This window comes from Hylobates moloch, unplaced genomic scaffold, assembly GCF_009828535.3.
Source record: "Hylobates moloch isolate HMO894 unplaced genomic scaffold, HMol_V3 SCAFFOLD_3, whole genome shotgun sequence".
Lineage (NCBI taxonomy): Eukaryota > Metazoa > Chordata > Mammalia > Primates > Hylobatidae > Hylobates > Hylobates moloch.
The window spans coordinates 97727571-97749361 of record NW_026652278.1 but is presented as its reverse complement, the minus strand read 5'-3'; the positions used below and the strand labels follow the sequence as shown (position 1 = coordinate 97749361).

Below are 21791 nucleotides of genomic sequence, written 5' to 3'. Positions count from 1 at the left end.
GACTTTAAACCAATAAAGATCAAAAAAGATAAAAAAGGGCATTACATAATGGTAAAGAGATCAATGCAACAAGAAGAGCTAACTACCCTAAATATATATGCACCCAGTACAGGAGCACCCAGATTCATAAAACAAGTTCTTGGAGACCTACAAAGAGACTCATACTCCAACACAATAATACTGGGAGACTTTTAACACCCACTGTCAGTATTAGACAGATCAATGAGACAGAAAATTAACAAGGATATTCAGGACTTGAACTCAGCTCTGGAACAAGCAAACCTAATAGACATCTACATAACTCTCCACCCCAGATCAACAGAATATACATTCTTCTCAGCACCACATCACACTTATTCTAAAACTGACCACAAAATTGGAAGTAAAACACTCCCCAGAGAATGCAAAAGAACGGAAATGATAACAAACAGTCTCTCAGACCACAGTGCAATCAAATTGGAACTCAGGATTAAGAAACTCTCTCAAAACCACACAACTAAATGGAAACTGAACAATCTGCTCCTGAATGACTACTGGGTAAATAATGAAATTAAGGCAGAAATAAATAAGTTCTTTGAAATCAATGAGAACAATGACACAACGTACCAGAATCTATGGGAAACAGCTAAAACAGTGTTTAGAGGGAAATTTATAGCACTAAATGCCCACAGGAGAAAGCAGAAAAGATCTAAAATTGACACCCTAACATCACAATTAGAAGAACTAGATAAGCAAGAGCAAACAAATTCAAAAGCTAGCAGAAGACAAGAAATAACTAAGATCGGAGCAGAACTGAAGGTGATAGAGACATGAAAAACTCTTCAAAAAATCAATGAATCTAGGAGCTGTTTTTTTGAAAAGATTAACAAAATAAATAGACTGCTAGCCAGACTAATAAAAAAGAAAAGAGAGAAGAATCAAATAGACACAATAAAAAATGATAAAGGGGAGATCACCACTGATCCCACAGAAATACAAACTACCATCAGAGAATGCTATAAAAACCTCTACACAAATAAACTAGAAAATCTAGAAGAAATGGATAAATTCCTGGACACATATACCCTCCCAAGTCTAAACCAGGAAGAAATCAAATCACTGAATAGACTAATAACAAGTTCTGAAATTGAGGCAGTAATTAATAGCCCACCAACCAAAAAAAGCCCAGGATCAGATGGATTCACAGCCGAATTCTACCAGAGGTACAAAGAGGAGCTGGTACCATTCCTTCTGAAATCATTCCAAGCAATAGAAAAAGAGGGAATCCTCCCTTACTCATTTTATGAGACCAGCATCATCCTCATACCAAAACCTGGCAGAGACACAACAAAAAAAGAAAATTTCAAGCCAATATCCCTGATGAACATTGATGTGAAAATCCCCAATAAAATACTGGCAAACCGAATCCAGTAGCACATCAAAAAGCTTACCCAACACTATCAAGTCAGCTTCATCCCTGGGATGCAAGGCTGGTTCAACATATGCAAATCAATAAACGTAATCCATCACATAAACAGAACCAATGACAAAAACCACATTATTATCTCAATAGATGCAGAAAAGGCCTTTGATAAAACTCAACACTCCTTCATGCTAAAAACTCTCAATAAAGTAAGTATTGATGGAATGTATCTCAAAATAATAAGAGCTATCTATGACAAACCCACAGCCAATATCACACTGAATGGGCAATAGCTGTAAGCATTCCCTTTGAAAACCAGCACAAGGCAAGGATGCCCTCTCTCACCATTGCTATTCAATATAATATTGGAAGTTCTGGCCAGGGCAATCAGGCAAGAGAAAGCAATAAAGGGTATTCAAATAGGAAGAGAGGAAGTCAAATTGTCTCTGTTTGCAGATGGCATGATTGTATATTTAGAAAACCCCATCATCTCAGCCGAAAATCTCCTTAAGCAGAGAAGCAACTTCAGCAAAGTCTCAGGATACAAAATCAATGTGCAAAAATCATAAGCATTCCTATACACCAATAATAGACAAAGAGAGAGCCAAATCATGAGTGAACTCCCATTCACAATTGCTACAAAGAGAATAAAATACCTAGGAATAGGGCCATCTGAGGCCTCCAGTGAGGTACCTCCTATTAGATACAGCTGAGACCCCACCAATACATGCAAGAAACCCTTCTTCTCTGAAAAGCTGGTGTCACAGGCTGCCTGTCATTTCCATGAGTTCTATGACCACACCAAGACAAGGGTGTCCACCCCACCAGGGAGATCACTGTCCCAACCAGAAAGACTTCCTGTGTCTCCTCTTCCTCCCCTCTGTGGTTCCCTTTAGACCTTCTCAAGATAATACAATCTATGTTTTCTCCAAATAAGGACTACCTTTTGCCCAAAAGGGTATATGCAGACAACAATCTGAGGTTTGGAGTTTTAAAAAACTCTTTTGACCACTATGTTGACTACTCCCCAAACTGTTTCCTCCTACAGAATGACCCACACCTTAGTTTAGCTCCTATCAGCTCTGTAAGCATAAATGACTTAGAAATTAACAATAGCTTTCCACGCAATAGGGCTCCTGCAATGTGGTGCACATTCCTAAAGCCTTCCAGACTTTCTGTAAGAAGTGTGGCAAGCACCAACCCCACAAAGTGGCACAGGACAAGAAGGGCAAGGATGCTGTGTATGCGTGGGGAACATGGCATCATGGCAGGAAGCAGAGTGGCAATCTTGGGCTGAGTACTCAGGAGGCTGAAGTATGAGAATTGCTTAAGCCCCGCAGGTGGAGGTTACAGTGAGCTGAGATTGCGCCACTGCACTCCAGCCTGGGCGACAGAGCGAGACTCCATCTCAATAAATAAAAAATATAAATAAATAAATATAAAAAGCCCATCACTGCCTCTGAGATTTGACATGCCACTTTTATCATATACTAAATTCCCATTTGTACTTAGGTCTATTCTGTACTTTCTATCCTATTCCATTGGTCTGTCTGCCTGTTCACATGGCCAATGCCACACTCTTATAAATACAGAGGCTTTATGGTTTGTTTTAATAGCCCACAGGGCTAGCCCATTTTGTGTCAGTTTTTCCCTGGCTATTCTGACATGTTTATTTTCCATAGAAACTTTAGTATCAACTTACCAACTCCATGAAACAAAGCTTGTTGGCATTTTTATAGGAATGGCATTCAATTTATAAATCAACTTGGAGGGAATGGGCATCTTGATGATGAGTTGTGATAGCCAAAAACAAGGGATGTCTTCCCACTCAAAACACAAAAGGGATGCTTCTTTGTTGCTATTATACATGGGTTTTTCTTAAGTCCTTTAACCTAGGTATTGTTTGTGTATATCAAGGCCATTGACTTCTGTAAGTAAGCCAATTTTCCAGAAAAAAGGCTAAAACCACAAAGGAGATGGTGCCAAGGATTGAGCGCTGAGCCCAGCTGCGATATAAGATGATGCTGGATATGAGGACATGCAAGCATTTTGAACTAGGAGGAGATAAGAAGAGAAAGGGCCAAGAGATTCAGTTCTAAATTTCATCTTTTGTTTTATTATGAAGACAATAAAATCTTGAGGTTATGTTCAGTTCAAAAAAAAGAAATGTATGATAAATTTTACACTGTAAATAAATCCTTTTTGGTGGGTGAAAAAAAATACCTAGGAATACAACTTACAAGGGATGTGAAGGACCTCTTCGAGGAGAACTACAAACCACTGCTCAAGGAAATAAGAGAGGACACAAACAAATGGAAAAACATTCCATGTTCATGAATAGGAAGAAACAATATCATGAAAATGGCCATACTGCCCAAAGTAATTTATAGATTAAATGCTATCCCCATCAAGCTACCACTGGCGTTCTTCACAGAATTACAAAAAACTACTTTAAATTTCATATGGAACCAAAAAAGAGCCTGTATAGCCAAGACAATCTTAAGCAAAAAGAACAAGGCTGGAGGCATCACACTACCTGACTTCAAACTATACTACAATGCTACAGTAACTAAAACAGCATGGTACTGGTACCAAAACAGATATATAGACCAATGTAACAGAACAGAGGCCTCAGAAATAATGCCACACATCTACAACCATGTGATCTTTGACAAACCTAACCAAAACAAGCAATGGGAAAAGGATTTCCTATTTAATAAATGGTGTTGGGAAAACTGGCTAGCCATATGCAGAAAACTGAAACTGGACCTCTTCCTTACACCTTATACAAAAATTAACTTAAGATGGATTAAAGACTTAAATGTAAGACCTAAAACCATAAAAACCCTAGAAGAAAACCTAGGCAATACCATTCAGGACATAGGCATGGGCTAAGATTTCATGACTAAAACACCAAAAGCAATGGCAACAAAAGCCAAAATTGACAAATGGGATCGAATTAAACTAAAAAGCTCTGCACAGCAAAAGAAACTATCATCAGAGTAAACAGGCAACCTACAGAATGGGAAAAAACTTTTGCAATCTATCCATCTGACAAAGGGGTGATATCCAGAATCTACAAGGGACTTAAACAAATTTACAAGAAGAAAAAACTCCATCAAAAAGTGGGTGAAAGATATGAAAAGACACTTCTCAAAAGAAGACATTTATGCTACCAATGAACATATGAAAAAAAGATAATCATCACCAGTCATTAGAGACATACAAATCAAAACCACAATGAGACACCATCTCACACAAGTTAGAATGGTGATCACTAAAAAGTCAGGAAACAACAGATGCTAGAGAGGATGTGGAGAAATAAGAATGCTTTTACACTGTTGGTGGGAGTGTAAATTAGTTCAGCCATTGTGGAAGACAGTGTGGTGATTCCTCAAGGATCTAGAACCAGGAATACCATTTTACCCAGCAATCCCATTACTGGGTATATACCCAAAGGATTATAAATCATTCTACTATAAAGACACATGCACACGTATATGTTTATTGCAGCACTATTCACAATAGCAAAGACTTGGAACCAACCAAAATGCTCATCAATGATAGACTGGATAAAGAAAAGGTGGCATTTATACACCATGGAATACTATGCAGCCATAAAAACGAATGAGTTCATGTCCTTTGCAGGGACATGGATGAAGCTGGAAACCATCATTCTCAGCAAACTAATACAGGAACAAAAAAACCAAACACCGCATGTTCTCACTCATAAGTGGGAGTTGAACAGTGAGAACACATGGACACAGGGAGGGGAACATCACACACTGGGGCCTGTCAGGGGGTGGGGGACTAGGGGAGGAATAGCATTAGGAGAAATACCTAATGTAGATGATGGGGTTGATGAGTGGAGCAAACCACCATGGCATGTGTATACCTATGTAACAAAACTGCACGTTCTGCACATGTATCCCAGAACTTAAAGTATAATTTAAAAAAATATTCAACAGGCAGAAATAACTTCAGCAACAAGGATCTTAAAGGGCAATCTCTAAACCTACAGAAAAAACGTTAAGAGAAATAGGCTGAAAAGTGATCTTCAAAGAAAATAATAAAATTTACAAATCAAGGCTAAAATCTATTTCAGAAACTCCTGGTCTCCTGTTTTTAGTGACAGGTAAGAAAAGTGAGAGTCATTGAAATCATGTGACCTTTTCAAGGCAACACAGAATGTAGTGCTGTCTCACTGCAGGCTGTAATGACAATAGAAGCAGTCATGTCTCCCCCATGGCTGCACTCTCTCTGGATAGCAGGTAAATGCAGACAAATTTTTTATCCCTCAAGAGACAAGAACAGTCAACTTGTCCTCACTCTGATTTACCTGGGATGCTTGCTTGCATCGCACCAATTAGCTAGAATTTGGCAAGCACTGCCATCTTTGGTTAGTTTTGCTTTGCATTTTAAAACTGACCAGAAAAAAAGCAATGCTCTGAAATTATTTTGGCATAAACATTGTGCAACACTCTCTCCCATCAGATAAATCTGACTTACAATAAGTCAAAAGCAATTAGTAACCTGTGGTGGCATTTTTCAGTACAGTATTAGACATTCTAGAAGAGACTGACTTGCAGTCCGTTCTTACCTTTGCATTTTCGATGCATGGACAGAGTGCCCACGCTGCGCTGGCCTTCACGTCTGGGTGAGGATTTTTCAGCAGGGACCACAACAAACGAACTCCATCTAAGCGATCAATTATCCTATCGTGGAACCCAAAATCATGATATAAACTGTCATTAGTATGTGAAGACAAACATTTTAATGACCCACTTATTTAATTATTTTTTCTCCTTCTGATATTTTGCTCAGAATTTTTTTTTTCAAAACTTCATCAACAGTAGGGAGATAACATGCTATTGAACTGTCAGCCCTCTGATTTCAGTTTTAAATGCATGACACAGAAAACAAGCTGCTTGATGATTACGATTCACATAAACTGAAAATCATGCCATGTAATTTTTTAATTAGCTGTACACAGACCTCTTACCTAAATGTAAAAATACTGGTTTCTTTCATATAGTAACATCTAAATACTTTCCAAAACAAATATTGATGCCTCAAAACTGTGCAGTTACCTTTTTTATTTGGTCTATGTTTAATTGACTTACCTTACTGTATGACATATTTTAAATGCTTTCATTCCTAATCTAGCATTAGGAATTAAAATCATTACACCACAGTGCATCCTTTGTTGGGCATGAATACCACGTAACTTGTTTTCCATGTGCACCCTTCCCAGCAAGACTAACACTGCAGACTGTGTTATAATTACTTAAACACACTGTAATCAAAATAGCTTCATGACTAGCTGAAAAATGAATTATCATCAGAGCCATCTCTACACCATCTGTCTTCTGTTTATATATCAATCAGTCCAGGAGCATAACCTTGCAGTAAGGTCCATTGGGTACTCGCAGCGGAGAAGAAGGCCAAACAAAACTTAATAACCTTTACAAACATGGCTTTGTTCGGAAAGGTATATTAAACTCAAAGCAGATGAAAAAAGATAAAGGGCATCAAAATTCCTTTGATTTTTAATCTCAAGTTGAATTAAACACATGTAGTATTGAGCCACAGATAGAATAAATACTAGCTTAAAATGCCATTCAAATTCTTCCTTGAAAATTGACATAAAAACATCTACATGTCTTGATTATCTTAGATGAGTTTACCAGGGGGGAAAAATGTATTATTCCAAAGTTTTCAAGTAGGAGATCAGTTTTGCATAACTTTATAAAATTGGTGATGCTGAAAAAGAGCATTGAAAAAAAACTGGTGATGCAAATAGCCTATAGTAGGATTAAAACTGTCTTAAAAAGGACTTCTAATAAGAAAAAAACATATAAAAATTATTTTAAAGCAAAGCTTAAGTAAGTAGGTTTTCAAACCTAAAACTTTCATACCATGCTGAGAGAAAACGGTTTTATTTCTCAATTAATGGAAACTCTAAAGAAACATACTAGCACCTCACAATGTTTGCTTTTCAAATTTAAATTGAAAAGTCATATTGCCTTCCACATGCTACTTAAAATATAACTAATGCCAATCTCTGAGCCTCTATTTTCTTCATATAAAATTTCACAATGAACAACAGTGAATAATGGTCTGCCCTATCTTCTTGAATATTTCGCAGCAAATTTGGCATTAGTGATATTTAACTGTATACTGCTGGCCAGAAATAACTCGTCATTACAGTGGAAATCATTTGGATGGCACAAATTTGCAATTTAAAAAAAGGATTATTCAATCCTGGACAATATTTCACAATTAACTTTAAAACAAGTTATAGACAAAATTTCACAATTAACTATAAAAATTCACTATAATTGTAAAATCAGATCTATCATTTACCATTTTCTCCCCAAACCCTAGGCAATTCAGCAGCTACTTAGTTATAATGAGTGAGGGTTTTGATCTCATTACTGGTGTCTTAAAAGAAGACTCAGGGGCGGGGCCCAGTGACTCACACCTGTAATCCCAACACTTTGGGAGGCGAAGGCAGGCAGATCACTTGAAGTCAGGAGTTCAAGACCAGCCTGTCCAATGTGGCTAAATCCTGTCTTTACTAAAAATACAAAAATTAGTCAGGCTTGGTGGCACACGCCTGTAGTCCCAGCTACTCAGGAGGCTGAGGCAGGAGAATCACTTGAACCCAAGAGGCGGAGGTTGCAGTGAGCCGAGATTGCACCACTGCACTCCAGCCTGGGCAACAGAGTGAGTCTTCATTTGAAAAAAAAAAAAACAAAAAAAGAGACTCAGAACAGTACAGAATGATAACTTCCTATGACAAGAACATGATTGAAAAACATTTGCAACCATAGGAACTAACAAACTCAGGAGTAGTAAACTTCAGAACTTAACTTTATCCCTTCCATCTCCCTCATCCTCCGCATGAATTCATTTATTGCTAAATTTTACTTCACAATAACTCAAGTATCTGCCCATTTCCCTGTTTTCTATTTTAGCACCCAAATCCCAGTCTTTACCATTTCATATCAGGATTGTTGCGTGAGGGAATAACTTGGTTTTATGTCCTCAGTTTTTCTCAATTTCAATCCATCTTATAAATCCCTGCAAAATTAGTCTTCCTAAAGACACTTTTAGAGTTTCTGCAATAGCTCCTTGAGATCAGGATGCCAGGGATATTCATTCTGTTCATGACACTAGCTAGCACATTTAATTAGCGCTTATTAAACAATTCTCAACCCAAAGATCACTCCTAGGGAAAAAAAGTCTCCAATGGCTTCCCGTTGCCTTCATGGTATTAAACCTGCAATTCCAGAGCTCAGTATTTAAATTTTTTAGGGAGCTGGAATTTCTCATAATACTCCTTGACTATCTACTAAACACTAAGTACTAGGCATACAGAAATAACAGATACACTTGGGTCAGGCACGGTGGCTCACGCCTGTAATCCTAACACTTTGGGAGGCCAAGGTGGGTGGATCACATGAGCTCAAGAGTTCAAGACTAGCCCAGGCAACAAAGGATCCTGTCTCTACAAAAAATACAAAAAAAAAATTAGCCAGGCATGGTGGTGCACCACTCTAATCTCAGCTACTTGGGAGGCTGAGGTAGGAGGATGACTTGAGCCCAGGAAGCGGAGGTTGCAGTGAGCCCAGATTGCGCCACCGCACTCTAGCCTGGATGACAGAGCCAGACCCTGTCTCAAAACAAAACAAAACAAAAAACAAACAAACAAAAAAAACCAGATACAGTCAATTCTCATCAGGGGAAGTTATGTTCTATCAAGTCACTGCAAATCTTAAATGAACAAATACTGAACTACTGCTCCTAGGGTATATATAAAGTGGGTTTCTGTGAGCCTCTGGTCAGAATGTTTTCATCCACCAATCAATATATAACGTTGTTTCACGTGTATTTCTCTTTAAAGACACCTTATTTAATATAGATTGTTGAATCATGAATATTGGACTTATGGCCAATAGCTCTGTAACTTGTGCCTGAATGGCGTTTAGGGAATACATAGATTTTTTCCAAAAGGAACATCGCAGCCGTCCTGCACTTAGGAACACTGGGCGGCACTTCAGCACTATGTTTAGGGATCATATTAAAATAGCAAAATCACCATCCCAGAGCACAGACTGTGAAAAACGTGGCACTAAACAGACTGCCAAATGGACAAGCTGTTCACAGTGTGAGAGCTGGAACGAAAAGTCAGAATGTCACCTTTTTGGACCTCAGCAGAGAACATGTGCACCAGGTGACTCAAAATGTGTCCCTGCTCTGCACATGTCCAGGAATGACAGCGCAAGTGATGTGACTACTGATTTGGGGGTTATAAAGTTTAGAGAGTGTATGAATTCATCAATTCAGAATTTGCAAATAATGAGGACTGACTGTATTTTAATTGACCATTGGGAAATTACAGTCTCGTGGGGGTGATAAATAGACCATTATAATCCGTAATAAATGCTGCAATAGATGTGAGCATGGAGTTTCACATGAACAGACAGAAAACACCAGTTTACTCACAGGCCACAGAGATTCTCCTCCTGTTACGCACTTTTCAACTATAGCTGTTTCCCAGCCATCTCCGTATTTTACATAATAATCCATCACTTAAGGTCTACAACAAAACCTCTTTCACAAATTCTCTGGTATCTTCCTCCTTTAAGCTTCTTTTTAATTTTGCTCTCCCTTTTCCTGCCCCTCATACCACATTACTTTGCCTTGTAGTCATGTGTTGTGTGCTTCTTATCTCCCCAATTACCATGTAATCTCCATGACAGCAGGAATTCCGTATTTCCCACCACACTCCCAGCAGGCTACCACACCAGTGAATATTGGTGAAATGGATCCGAAACAAGACAGCCTTTGCTTACTCTTTTTCATTGAATCAAAAATCTCTCCCAATACAAGTACATTCCTCCTTAAACCTCATACTTGCAAAATACATGTTCAAATTCTAAATCTAAGCAGTGAAGTTTTCATTTGAATTTGTCTCTAAGTGGAAAGTGTACTTTCTCAGAATTTCTTGACAACTTCATTGCTTTCTGCATACACAGTGATGGGCTTATAGGTAGTGTTAATTTATACCACTCTCCATTTTCAACAGGTCTACCCCTTACATAGTTCTTTAATTTGATTAGCATCTTGCTCTGAATTCATTTCCAGCAGTATGGTAGCTCTTCTCATTTTGTATAGAAATAGAATTCTAAATTAATTTCTTGACATTGTAAAAACAAAACTGAATTACATGCTTTCAAGATCTTCAGCTTTATCCCAGAAATCAAACTGCCTGGCTGGCAAAATAACAGCTCTAGAAAGATGAATACATGTACATGTTTTTGGTTATTTAAAAAAAAAAAAACAAACAAACCAAAAAGATGCATCTGCTTGCTATGTTTCTCAGGCTCTTGTTGTATTAACATTTTCCAGGACTGCTATGAAGTTTGGCTGGCTCGCCTGCCCATTGAGGCCATATATATGAACAAATGTGAACAGTTTGTGCCCATACTGTGGGCACAGGCAAGGTTGTAAAGTTTCTTTCTGGCAATATCAACATATCTATTTTGAAACCATAATTTTGCATGTTTTCTAAAAACTTCACAGTATTTGCTGAAAATTACACTGATAAATACCATTGTATGACAGTGGCTCAAACTAAGTGTGGTTTGCTTAAAAGAACATGACGTTCTTAAACCACAACATTAAAGGATGCGACTGTCATCTACAAGTTTTGAAACCAAGTTGGCAATTCAATAAAATGGGAAACATAAATGTATGTCAGAATTAAAATGATCATCCCTGGGAAAAACAGATTAGAATTTTTACTTTTAAAAAAATCCTTAAGGTTTTTACGTTTCTACCTCTATGTGTTATTCCAAAGAGGCCATGGGACAAGAAATTTGGAGAAAAGATGTGAATGTGGCAGTCTTGGGAAAAGTATGTCAGAAATTCTTTAGCCTTTGGAAAGCAGGAGGATAGTCTATGCTTTTATAGTTGGTATAAGCAATATGATTAGAAAGACTCTAGAAACCTTTTTTGTCAGAAAAATTATTCATCATTTAGTAAATACGTTTTTCCTTCTTTTTTCAACTTTTTAGTTTCGGGGGTACATGTGCAGGTTTGTTAAATAGGTAAATTACGTGTCGCGGGGGTTTGGTGTACAGATTATTTTGTTACCCAGATAATAAGCATGGTACCTGATAGGCAGTTTTTTGACCCTCGCCCTCCTCCCACCCTCCACCTTCAAGTAGGCCCTGGAGTCTATTGTTTCCTTCTTTGTGTCCATGTGTACTCAGTGTTTGCTTCCCACTGATAAGTGAGAACATGCGATATTTGGTTTTCTATCCCTGCATTAATTTGCTTAGGGTAATGGTCTCCAGCTCTATGCATGTTGTTGCAAAAACAATTACAACAACATAAAAATGGACAAATTAGACCTAATTAAATTGAAGAGAGCTTCTGCACAGCAAAAGAAACTATCCACAGAGTAAACAGATAAACCCACAGAATGGGAGAAAATATATGCAAACTATGCATCTGACAAAAGTCTAATATCCACAATCTATAAGAAACTCAAATTAACAAGCAAAAACTGAATAACCCCATTAAAAAGTGGTCAAAGCACATGAACAGATACTTCTCAAAAGAAGACATACACGTGGCCAGCAAGCATATTAAAAAATGTTCAACATCACTGATCATTAGAGAACTGCAAATCAAAACCACAAGGAGATACTATCTCACATCAGTCAGAATGGCTATTATGAAAAAGTCAAAAAATAACAGATGCTGGCAAGGTAATGGAGAAAAAGGAAAGCTTGTACACTGCTGGTAGGAATGCAAATTAGTTCAGCCACTGTGGAAAGCAGTTCGGAGATTTCTCAAAGAACTTAAAACAACTAACATTTAACCCAGCAATCCCATTATTAGGTATAAACCCAAAGGAATATAAATCATTCCACCATAAAGATACATGCATGTATATGTTTACTGCAGCAAAATTCACAGTAGCAAAGACATAGAATCAACCTAAATGCCCATCAATGGTAGACTGGATAAAGAAAATGTACATACAAACCATGGAGTACCACGCAGCCATAAAAAAGAATGAGATCAAACAATAAATATTAAGTGAGAGCCAATTATATCCCATGCATTGCAACACATCGAGAGGCACAAAATATCTAGTTGTCCAACTTTTAGCAATGCTGAATTTGGTCATTTAATTATGATGGTGACCACCAGATCTTTCCATTGTAAAGATGCCATTTTTTCTTTTCATTGTATAACAATCTGTGGGGTCATATTATGTCTCCCTGAGAAAGTCCTGTTCCAACAATCATTCCCTATTTTAAATTTTAGCATTCATTAATTATCCTTGCCTAAAATAATTATTTTATTGGGAATTATAAAATAGTGATTTTTCTAATTCTGTTCATTTTCTCAATTTGTTACTTGACATTATTCTATGAAAAAGAGCTTTTCTTTCATTAACTAGAGCTCAATTACAGTTTCTCCATAAAGGCAGAATAAATGTTTAATCTGTTCCCTTTAATGACCAATTTGTGGTTATCTCCTCTGTAGGCAAAGGAAAAAATAGCATTTCCATCATTTATAAATATGTATGTATGTGTGTGTATATATATATGTGTGTATATAAATATGCATGTATACACATACTTTATATATGTATATAAAATGGAAATGCTATATTTGAAAACTACAGTATTAGAAATGAAGAATTCATTAGATGGGCTTAACAGCAAATTAGACACAGAAGAGAAAGGGATCTGTGAATTCAAGGCAATAAAATATATCCAAACAGAAAAACAAAGAGAAAAGCCTGACCTTTTCTCCTTTGAAAAAGAAGTTACAGAGTTCAATGTCTGTGAAATATTATTAAATGAAACAACATATGCATGATTGGAATACCAAGAAGAAGACAGAGAGAGAATGGGACCAAAGAATATTTGTGAAGGCGATAATCGTAATCTTCCCCTAAATTGATGGCAGACGTTAATCCATAGGTCCAAGAAGCTCAGTGAACCCTAAATGCAAGTAAAAACCACAATATAAATGAAAGTAAAAACCACACCTACACACATCATAATCAAATGGCTGAAACCCAAAGGTAAAAAGCCAATCTTAAAAGCAACAAAGAAAAAAAATGCACACGTCTTAGTCCCTTCAGGTGCAATAACAGAATGCCATATGCTGGGTGGCTTGTAAACAACACACATTTATTTCTTACAGTTCTGGAGGCTGGGAAGTCAAAGATAAAGGCAGGCAGATTCAGTGTCTAGTGAGAGTCTGCTTACTGGTTCATAGACAGTCACATTTTCACCTCAACTTCACATGGTAGAAGGTGCAAAGGAGCTCTCTGGGGACTCTTTTAAAAGGGCATTAATTTCATTCGTGAGGCCTCTACCCTCACATCCTAATCACTTCCCAAAAGTCTCAGCTCTAAATTTTCTCACAATGGGGATTAAGTTTCAACATGTAAATGTGAAGGAACAGTATACATAACACAGTAGGTATAGGGAATTATGGTATGATTGACTTCTGACTTCTCATAAGAAACTCAGTGAGGGCAAGAAGACAATAGAATGGCATTTATAAAATGCTAGAAGAAAAAGAACTGTCAACCTAGACTTCTGTATCCAGTGAAAACATCCTTCAAAAGGGATAGTAAATCCTCTTTCCTTTGCCTTAGCCCTAAAGCCAGTAAGTGGAGCACAGCAAAACCAATGTGTGGGGCAGAACAAAGTAGTCATCCATGATATTGCCAGAAAGAAACTCTATGATCTTAACCATGCCTACAATATGGATACAAACTGTTCACATTTGTTTATATATATGGCCTCAATTAGCAGGTGAGCCAACAAGGTTGCTTTAATGGTCCAGCATGGAGTGTTAGAGCACAAGAAGGATGAAGAGAGAATCTCTCTAAGTGTAGGGGGAAACAGTCACAAGATACTAGAACCTAAATAGAGTGATTGAAGCATTCTTTAGTGGTGCAACCCAATGCGGGAAGTCAGAACCCTAGCAGAATAAGGGGAATATCCCCACTGAGAATTAGCCTGGTATGTGGGGACAGAGACTGAGAAGTGTGAAAGAAAGTGCCAATATAGTGGAGCAGCGTGGCACAGGAGATCAAAAGCTGAGCAGGGTGAGGAGAGCAGACATACTAGGGGAAGGTGGCCTAACATGGGGAGCTAAAGCCTGAATGGGGTGAAGAGAACATTTTGGAGGCTGGGTAATCCAGCATGGTAAATCAGAACCAGCACAGGGTGAGGAGAGCATCTGCAAAGGGGAGGAGATGGGGATGATGATGAAAGCTTGGTTACATACAGGGAAATTGATCAAATAAATAAGGACGGAAGTCAGTTTCTCACTGTCAATGAAGAGAATTATAAATACAGTTGACCCTTGATAACATGGGTTTCAGCTGTGTGGGACCACTTACATGTGGGTTTCCTTCCATCTCTGCCACCCCTGAGACAGCAAGGCCAACGCCTCTTCTTCCTCCTCCTCCTCAGCCTGCTAAACGTGAAGATGACCAAGATGAAGATCTTTATGAAGATTCACTTCCACTTAATGAATAGTAATTATATTTTCTCTTCCTTAGAATTTTCTTAATAACATTTTCTTTTCTCTAGCTTACATTATTGTAAGAAATCAGTATATAACATACAAAATATGTGCTAATTGTTTATGCTATTGGTAAGGCTTCTGGTCAACAGTAGGCTATTAGCAGCTAAGTTTTGGGGAAGCCAAAAGTTATACACAGATTTTCAACTGCATGGAGGGTTAGCGTCTCTAACCCCTGTGTTGTTCAAGGGACAGCTCACCCCTTTCTCAGGAGTTGATAAAATAAAATTTAAAAAATGATAAAGATAGAAAAGACTGAAAAACCACACTTAACCAATTTCACTTAATCAACATTTTAAAAGCATTGCATACAACTACTGCAGAATACACAGTTTTCTCTCAGTGCAAATGGAATATTGACAAATACAGACCAGATGGCTGAGTCATAAAGCCTAATATGAAAGAACTGAAATCACATATAATATCATCCCTGACCTTGTGGTTTTAAACTAGAAATCAATAACAACATGGGATCTGGAAAATAACCAGTTTTAGAAATTAAGCAGCACTTGTAAATAATCCCTGGGTCCAAGGTAAATCACACAAAAAATAGAAACTATTCTGAATTAAATAAAAATGAAATCACAACTTATATTTGTGGGATGAGGCTAAAACTGTGCTTAAAGAAAAATGTATACCTTTAAAAAAGTATACAAGACAAGAATTGGCCTATAATACCAATGAACACAGCTTTTACCTTAAGAAGCTAGAAAAAGAAGCAAAAGTTAAACACAAATAAGTACAATAAATAAAATAATTAAAAATAAGGCAGATATTAATGAAATAGGGAATAGACAAAAATAGAGTAAATAAAGTCAAAAGTTGGTTCTTTTAAAAGGTGAATAAAAATGGTAAACGACTAAAGAAAGGTTGACAAACTTTTCTGTAAAGGTCCAGATAGTAAACTTTGTAGGCTTTGTAGGTAACATATAAGCTCTATTGAATAGTCTTCTTTGCTTTGTTTTTGTTTGTAAAACCAATTGAAAATATAAAAATAATTAGCTCACAGATTATTTTTTAATGGACCATGGTCCTCCCAAAAAAGAGATTGATGGAGAAAGAGAAAAATGAGATCTACTATCATTATAGAATCTACAAAGATTAAAAGAATAATAAAATGAATAATACAAGGATATTATAATAATTTTAGGCTAAGAAATAAAATAAAATGAACATATTTCCAAATTACCAAAACTGACCCAAGAAGGAATTGAAAACCTACATAGTGCCATATCTTTAAATAAATTGAATTTGTAATTTTAAAAACCAATTAAAAAGGAATCCTTTTCATAAAAAAAACTCCAATTTAGATAATTCTGCTACGTGAATTATATCAATATTTAAGAAAAAATAATCCTACACGAAATCTATCAGAAAATAAAGAGAAAAAATAATTTCTCAACTTGTCCTATAAGGCCTGCATAAACCTGATACTAACACTTGACAAAGATATTACAAGGAAAGAAAACTACAAATCAACATATCTCATGAACATAAACACAAAATATAAAATATCAGCAACTTGAACGCAAGAATGCATGAAAAAGGTAACGCAACATGATCAGAGTAATTTTATCCAAGGAATGGAAGTTTGGCTCATCCTTCCAAAACAAATCATGGTAAGTCACTTTATTAATAGAACAAAAGAAAAATCATCTTATTTATTTATAGAACAAAAGAAAAATCATCTGATCATCTCAATAGATATAGAAGAGCATCGTATAAAATTCAAAAATCCATTTTTATTAAAATATAGCTCTCACAGCAAACTAGGAATAGAAGGAAACTTTTTCAATCTGATAAAAACTTCTACAAAAACCTACCACTAACATCACACTTAATGGTGAAAAATTGAATGCTTTCTCCCCAAGATTAGGTACAGAACATATATGTTTGCACTCATTTGATTGTAACAGAGGTCTTGGCCTGCTTAATAAAGCACACACAAAAAAGAAATAACAGACATAAGGATTGTGGGGGGAAGTGAACTGTCATTATTTGCAGATTATGTATTTCTACATGTACAAAACCCTATGGTATCTACAAAAAAAAATTGGAAAAAATAAAGTTAGCAAGTTTGCCAGCATACATAAAGGTATATTTGAATATACAAAGATATATTCAAAAATTAATTATGTATCCACTACTTGTAAAAAAAAACTGGAAAAAATTAGAAATAATTATCAATCACAAAACCACAAATAAGTAGATAACTAGAAAAAGTATAATGCAAAATGTGCAATGCTCTACATTGCAACTACAAGGTATTGCTGAGAGAAATGAAAGACCCAAATAAATGGCAATATATACCTCATTAATGGATTGGCAGTCTCAATATCATTAAGATTTCCATTTTCCTTAAATTAGTTCAGAAATAGACCCATTCATTTACAGTCAGTTGAATTTCAACTGAGATACCAAGTTAATCAAATGAAAAATAGTGTTTTTAATAAATGGTACTGGGACAAATGGATACTGTATGAAACAATTAATTTTGACCCCCCTTTCACGCCATACTTAAAAACTAGTTTGATCATAGGCAGGACAGAATCCCATGAACCTTAAAGGACAACTGAAAAATTGACCTTCCTCATATTAAAGGTTTCTGCTCAAAAGGAAGTCTTAATGCTTACTGGAGAAAAATTACTCCACGATACATACATCTAATAATGCATATGTATTCGAAATATGTAATAGACTTCAACAAAAGCAAAACAATCCAATTAAAGATGGGCAAAAGACTTTAACAGGCCACAAAACAATATATACAAATTGGTAATAAAGATATGGAAAGTTACTCAATACCATTAGTTATCGGAAAAATGAAAATGAAATCTACAATGACATACCATTTCATCCTATTAGAATGACTAAATTTTTTAAAGAAGACTGACAACACTAAGTGTTGGCACTGGTAGGAGTGTAAAATCATACAATCACTTTTGTGTACTATTTGGAAGTTTCTAGTAAAGTTAAACACATACTCTGTGATGATTCAGAAATTCCAATGCAAGAATATGCAATACTAATCTATAGTAATGGAAATAAAAAAGTGGTTGCTTAGAGTGGGCATGAAAATTGGTTGAAACATAATGTGAGTAAACTTTCCTGGATGAAGGACATATTTTATAATTACTTTTGCCTGCTGGTTGTATGGCTGTATACAATTATGAAAACTCACTAAACTAAACAATTAAGTGTAAAAATAACCCGTAATTTAGAACAAAACGTCAGACAAAACACTCGATGCTTTCATTCAGATACACTCCAAATAGAAACAAAACTAGGCTATAGTTTATAGGGATGAATTCTCAAGTATAAAATTATGAAAAAGAAGCAAGGTCCTAATTACCATAAAAGGCAAAAAAAGGAGATATCCCCAGAGTAAAGAGAGGTGGCACTGAGAGGGCTGTGAGGACGGGCAGCCAGGGGGTTTATAATAATGACCATATTCTATTTCTTGACTTGGATGGCAGTTACATCAGTGTTTCCCTTCCAATAATTTACTAATGTGTTAATTTTCATTATGCACTTTCCTTTATGTACATTTTACAAATTAAAAAATTTTTAAAGGCTATTTTATTGTGAACACGCATATACACATATGCGCTCTCACAGTAAATAGTACTGAGAAGCCCATTATTTCAGCTATTAATATGAGTGCAAATCACAACTGGCTGGATGAGATACAGAATGTGGAAAAATAAAACCCACATAATCCTCAAATTTAAAAATCCCTAGAGCCTGTTTTAAAATGAGAAAACCAAGATTCGGAAGATTAAGTGATTCACGTAATTACTCTCCATTTGACACTTTTGTATCTCAGTTAAATCTACGTGCTTTAAAAGTATGCAGATGAAAAACAAAAACGAAAATGTGAGAGGAAAGAAAAATGTTCTTGTTGATACAAACATGTAAAACACATATTCTATTTTATGTTTTGCATAAACCCTGAAAGGTCACGAAGACTGGTTCTGTGGCAAAAGACATATCTGCACAGCCACAGAGAGATTAAATCTCTTCTGTATACAAACAAGCATAGCTTTACTTTTTTTCTCCTTTTTACAAAGAACAAATAAACCCAATGTAAAAACTGAAAAAAAAAAAAAACTATGTAAATGCAACATAATTATGTTTAAACCACAGAAGAGAGGAAATTTAGAGTTACAGATTCCATGGTAAGTTTTAATTCTATCCTTATGTATGTGAAAGAGTCTTTCATTACACGATCACATAACACTGGGCCATGTAACAATCAGTCCAACAAATGTTTACTTTACAACATGTGGAAGGAAAATATTTTGTAAGAGAAATTGTAGGAAATTAGTATATTAGTTATGTAAATTGTTAGGTAACATTTCTTAGAGTCCTGGGCACTTACAAAATATTAATAGAAATACCTGTTCCTTAATTTCCTTGATCTAAAGAACATGAAATTTGGAGGATCGCTTGAGCCCAGGAGTTTAAGCCTGCAGTGACCCCTCATCATGCCACTGTACTTTAGCCTGGATGACAGAGTGAGACCCCACCTCCAACGAAAAAAAAAAAGAACATGAAATTTAACTCTTTTACAGGCAGGCACTTACTTACGTTGAAAGCTAACCTTTAAATTTTAAGGATATTTTGAAGTAATGGAAAATTTAGAGCATTAGACTTTCAGTATGTTTTGAATCATGTATGCCAGGTAGTTCGTATAAAAGAACAGTAAAGACTGAATAACTCATGAAAATCCATGAATTCAAATAATTAAAAAAAAAATCCTTATCAGTCTTGGAGTTTGCTGGGATTCCTGACAACTCATATACCTATATGTATATATAAATGGATGTTTTTAAAAAAAGGAGGAATAAATTATTTATCCTTATTTGTATGAGTTGTATTTCAGGTTAACAAACAGCAATCAATTCTGAGACAAACCTAGCAAAATTATTAGATTACAAAGATAAAGATCCCCAGTCCAAAAAGAAATCAAGTAATTTACAAAGGCAAAATAATTAGACAAGCATCAGACTTTTCAAAAAAATGTTATGAAGCAAGGCAATAGAGCAGTTTTTGTTGTTGTTGTTGTTGTTGCTGTTGTTTTTGTAATTTAATGAAAGAACTTGGGAATCAAGAACTTTAGGCCGGGCGCCTTGGCTCATGCCTGTAATCCCAGTACTTTGGGAGGCCAAGGAGGGTGGATAGCTTGAGCTCAGGGGTTCGAGACCCACGTGGGCAACATGGTGAAACCTTGTCTCTATAAAAACTACAAAAACTAGCCGGGCATGGTGGGATGTGCCTGTAGTTTCAAGTACTTGGTAGGCTGAGGTGTGAGGATCACTTGAGTCCAGAAGGTCAAGGTTGCAGTGCCACTGCATTCCAACCTGGGTGACAGAGTGAAACTCTGCCTCAAAAAAAAAAAAAAAAAAAAAAAAGAAAGAAAAAAGAAAAAAAGAAAAGAAAACAACAGTAAAAATAAAAGAACTTTATATCTAGCAAGGCTGTCCACTGAGTATTTTTAGAAAGTTTTAACATGTAAGAATTTAGGGAATTCTGCACCCATGAGCCCTTTTTAAAGATTCTCCTAGAGGATGGGCTCCAAACTAAGACTATAGAACTTAAGCTAATTGAATCACATATGCATAGATTATATAAGCAAATATATATGTAACTGTTGAACTAAGTTTAAAACAAAGGCATGGTCAATGGTGGAATAATAATGTTTGAATGTTATATATAACAAAACAGAAATAATGCACTTTAAAAATGGGAGGAAAAGGAAGGGCGAAAAAGAAAAATAGAATGATCCTATTGATTACCATACAGGCAACAGATGAGAATTAAAAGAAACCAATAAAAACTGAGAAACTAAATACTGAATGGGCTGGGCACAGTGGCTCACGCCTGTAATCCCAGCACTTTGGAAGGCTGAGGTGGGCGGATCATTTGAGGTCAGGAGTTCAAGACCAGCCTGGTCAACATGTTGAAACCCTGTCTCTACTAAAAATACAAAAATTAGCTAGGCGTAGTGGTGCATGTCTGTAATCCCAGCTATTACGATGGAGGAGGCAGGAGAATCGTTTGAACCCAGGAAGCAGAGGTTGCAGTGAGCCAACGTCGCACCACTGCACTCCAGCCTGGGCAACAAAGTGAGACTCTGTCCCAAAAAACAAAAACAAAATAAAACAAAAACAAACAAACAAAAAACAAAAAAAACTAAATAGTGAATGATTAAATAAGAAGGAGGATGAGGACACTGGAAAAATTTATAGGTACAAAGATAACCACTAGAACAAAAATGCAAACCTTTCTAAAGAACAACAAATTAAAGAGCAAGCAATAACAAATTAAAGAACAAAGACTGCAAATCTTATAGCAAAATATAATTATAAAAAATTATGACATCGTTGAAACTAAACATTATCATATCAATGAATGTGACTGTGTTTAACTCATTAAAACAAAAACTATGTTTAATTGACTCACAAAACAAGACCCAATTTATATACTGCATGCAAGGGCACATCTAAAACAATGTGATTCAGAAAGACTAAAAAGGGGTAGATCAAGATATATCAAGCAAATGGAAACAATAAGAAAGCAAGGATAAATATTCTGTTATCAGACAAAGTAGAAATCAAGCCAAAACACATTAAACTTGACAAAGAACAGCACTTGAAATATCAAAAGTCATAATTCATAACCATTAGAAACATTTATGCACCAAATAATACAGCACCTACTATAGAAGATGTAAGAAGATTTAGATAAA

The 21791-nt window shown here is 36.0% G+C and overlaps 1 protein-coding gene across 4 annotated transcripts in view; it reads right to left on the bottom strand.

Moving 5' to 3' along the window:
• The window catches only part of ODAD2 (outer dynein arm docking complex subunit 2), a 188147-nt gene that overhangs the window by 91056 nt on the left and 75300 nt on the right, over positions 1-21791 (bottom strand). For all 4 annotated transcript variants that reach the window (XM_032171671.2, XM_032171676.2, XM_058436598.1 and 1 more), the window contains one exon: positions 6003-6117. In XM_032171671.2, the coding sequence (XP_032027562.1) occupies positions 6003-6117 (115 nt within the window). The remainder of the gene's footprint in view (positions 1-6002; positions 6118-21791) is intronic.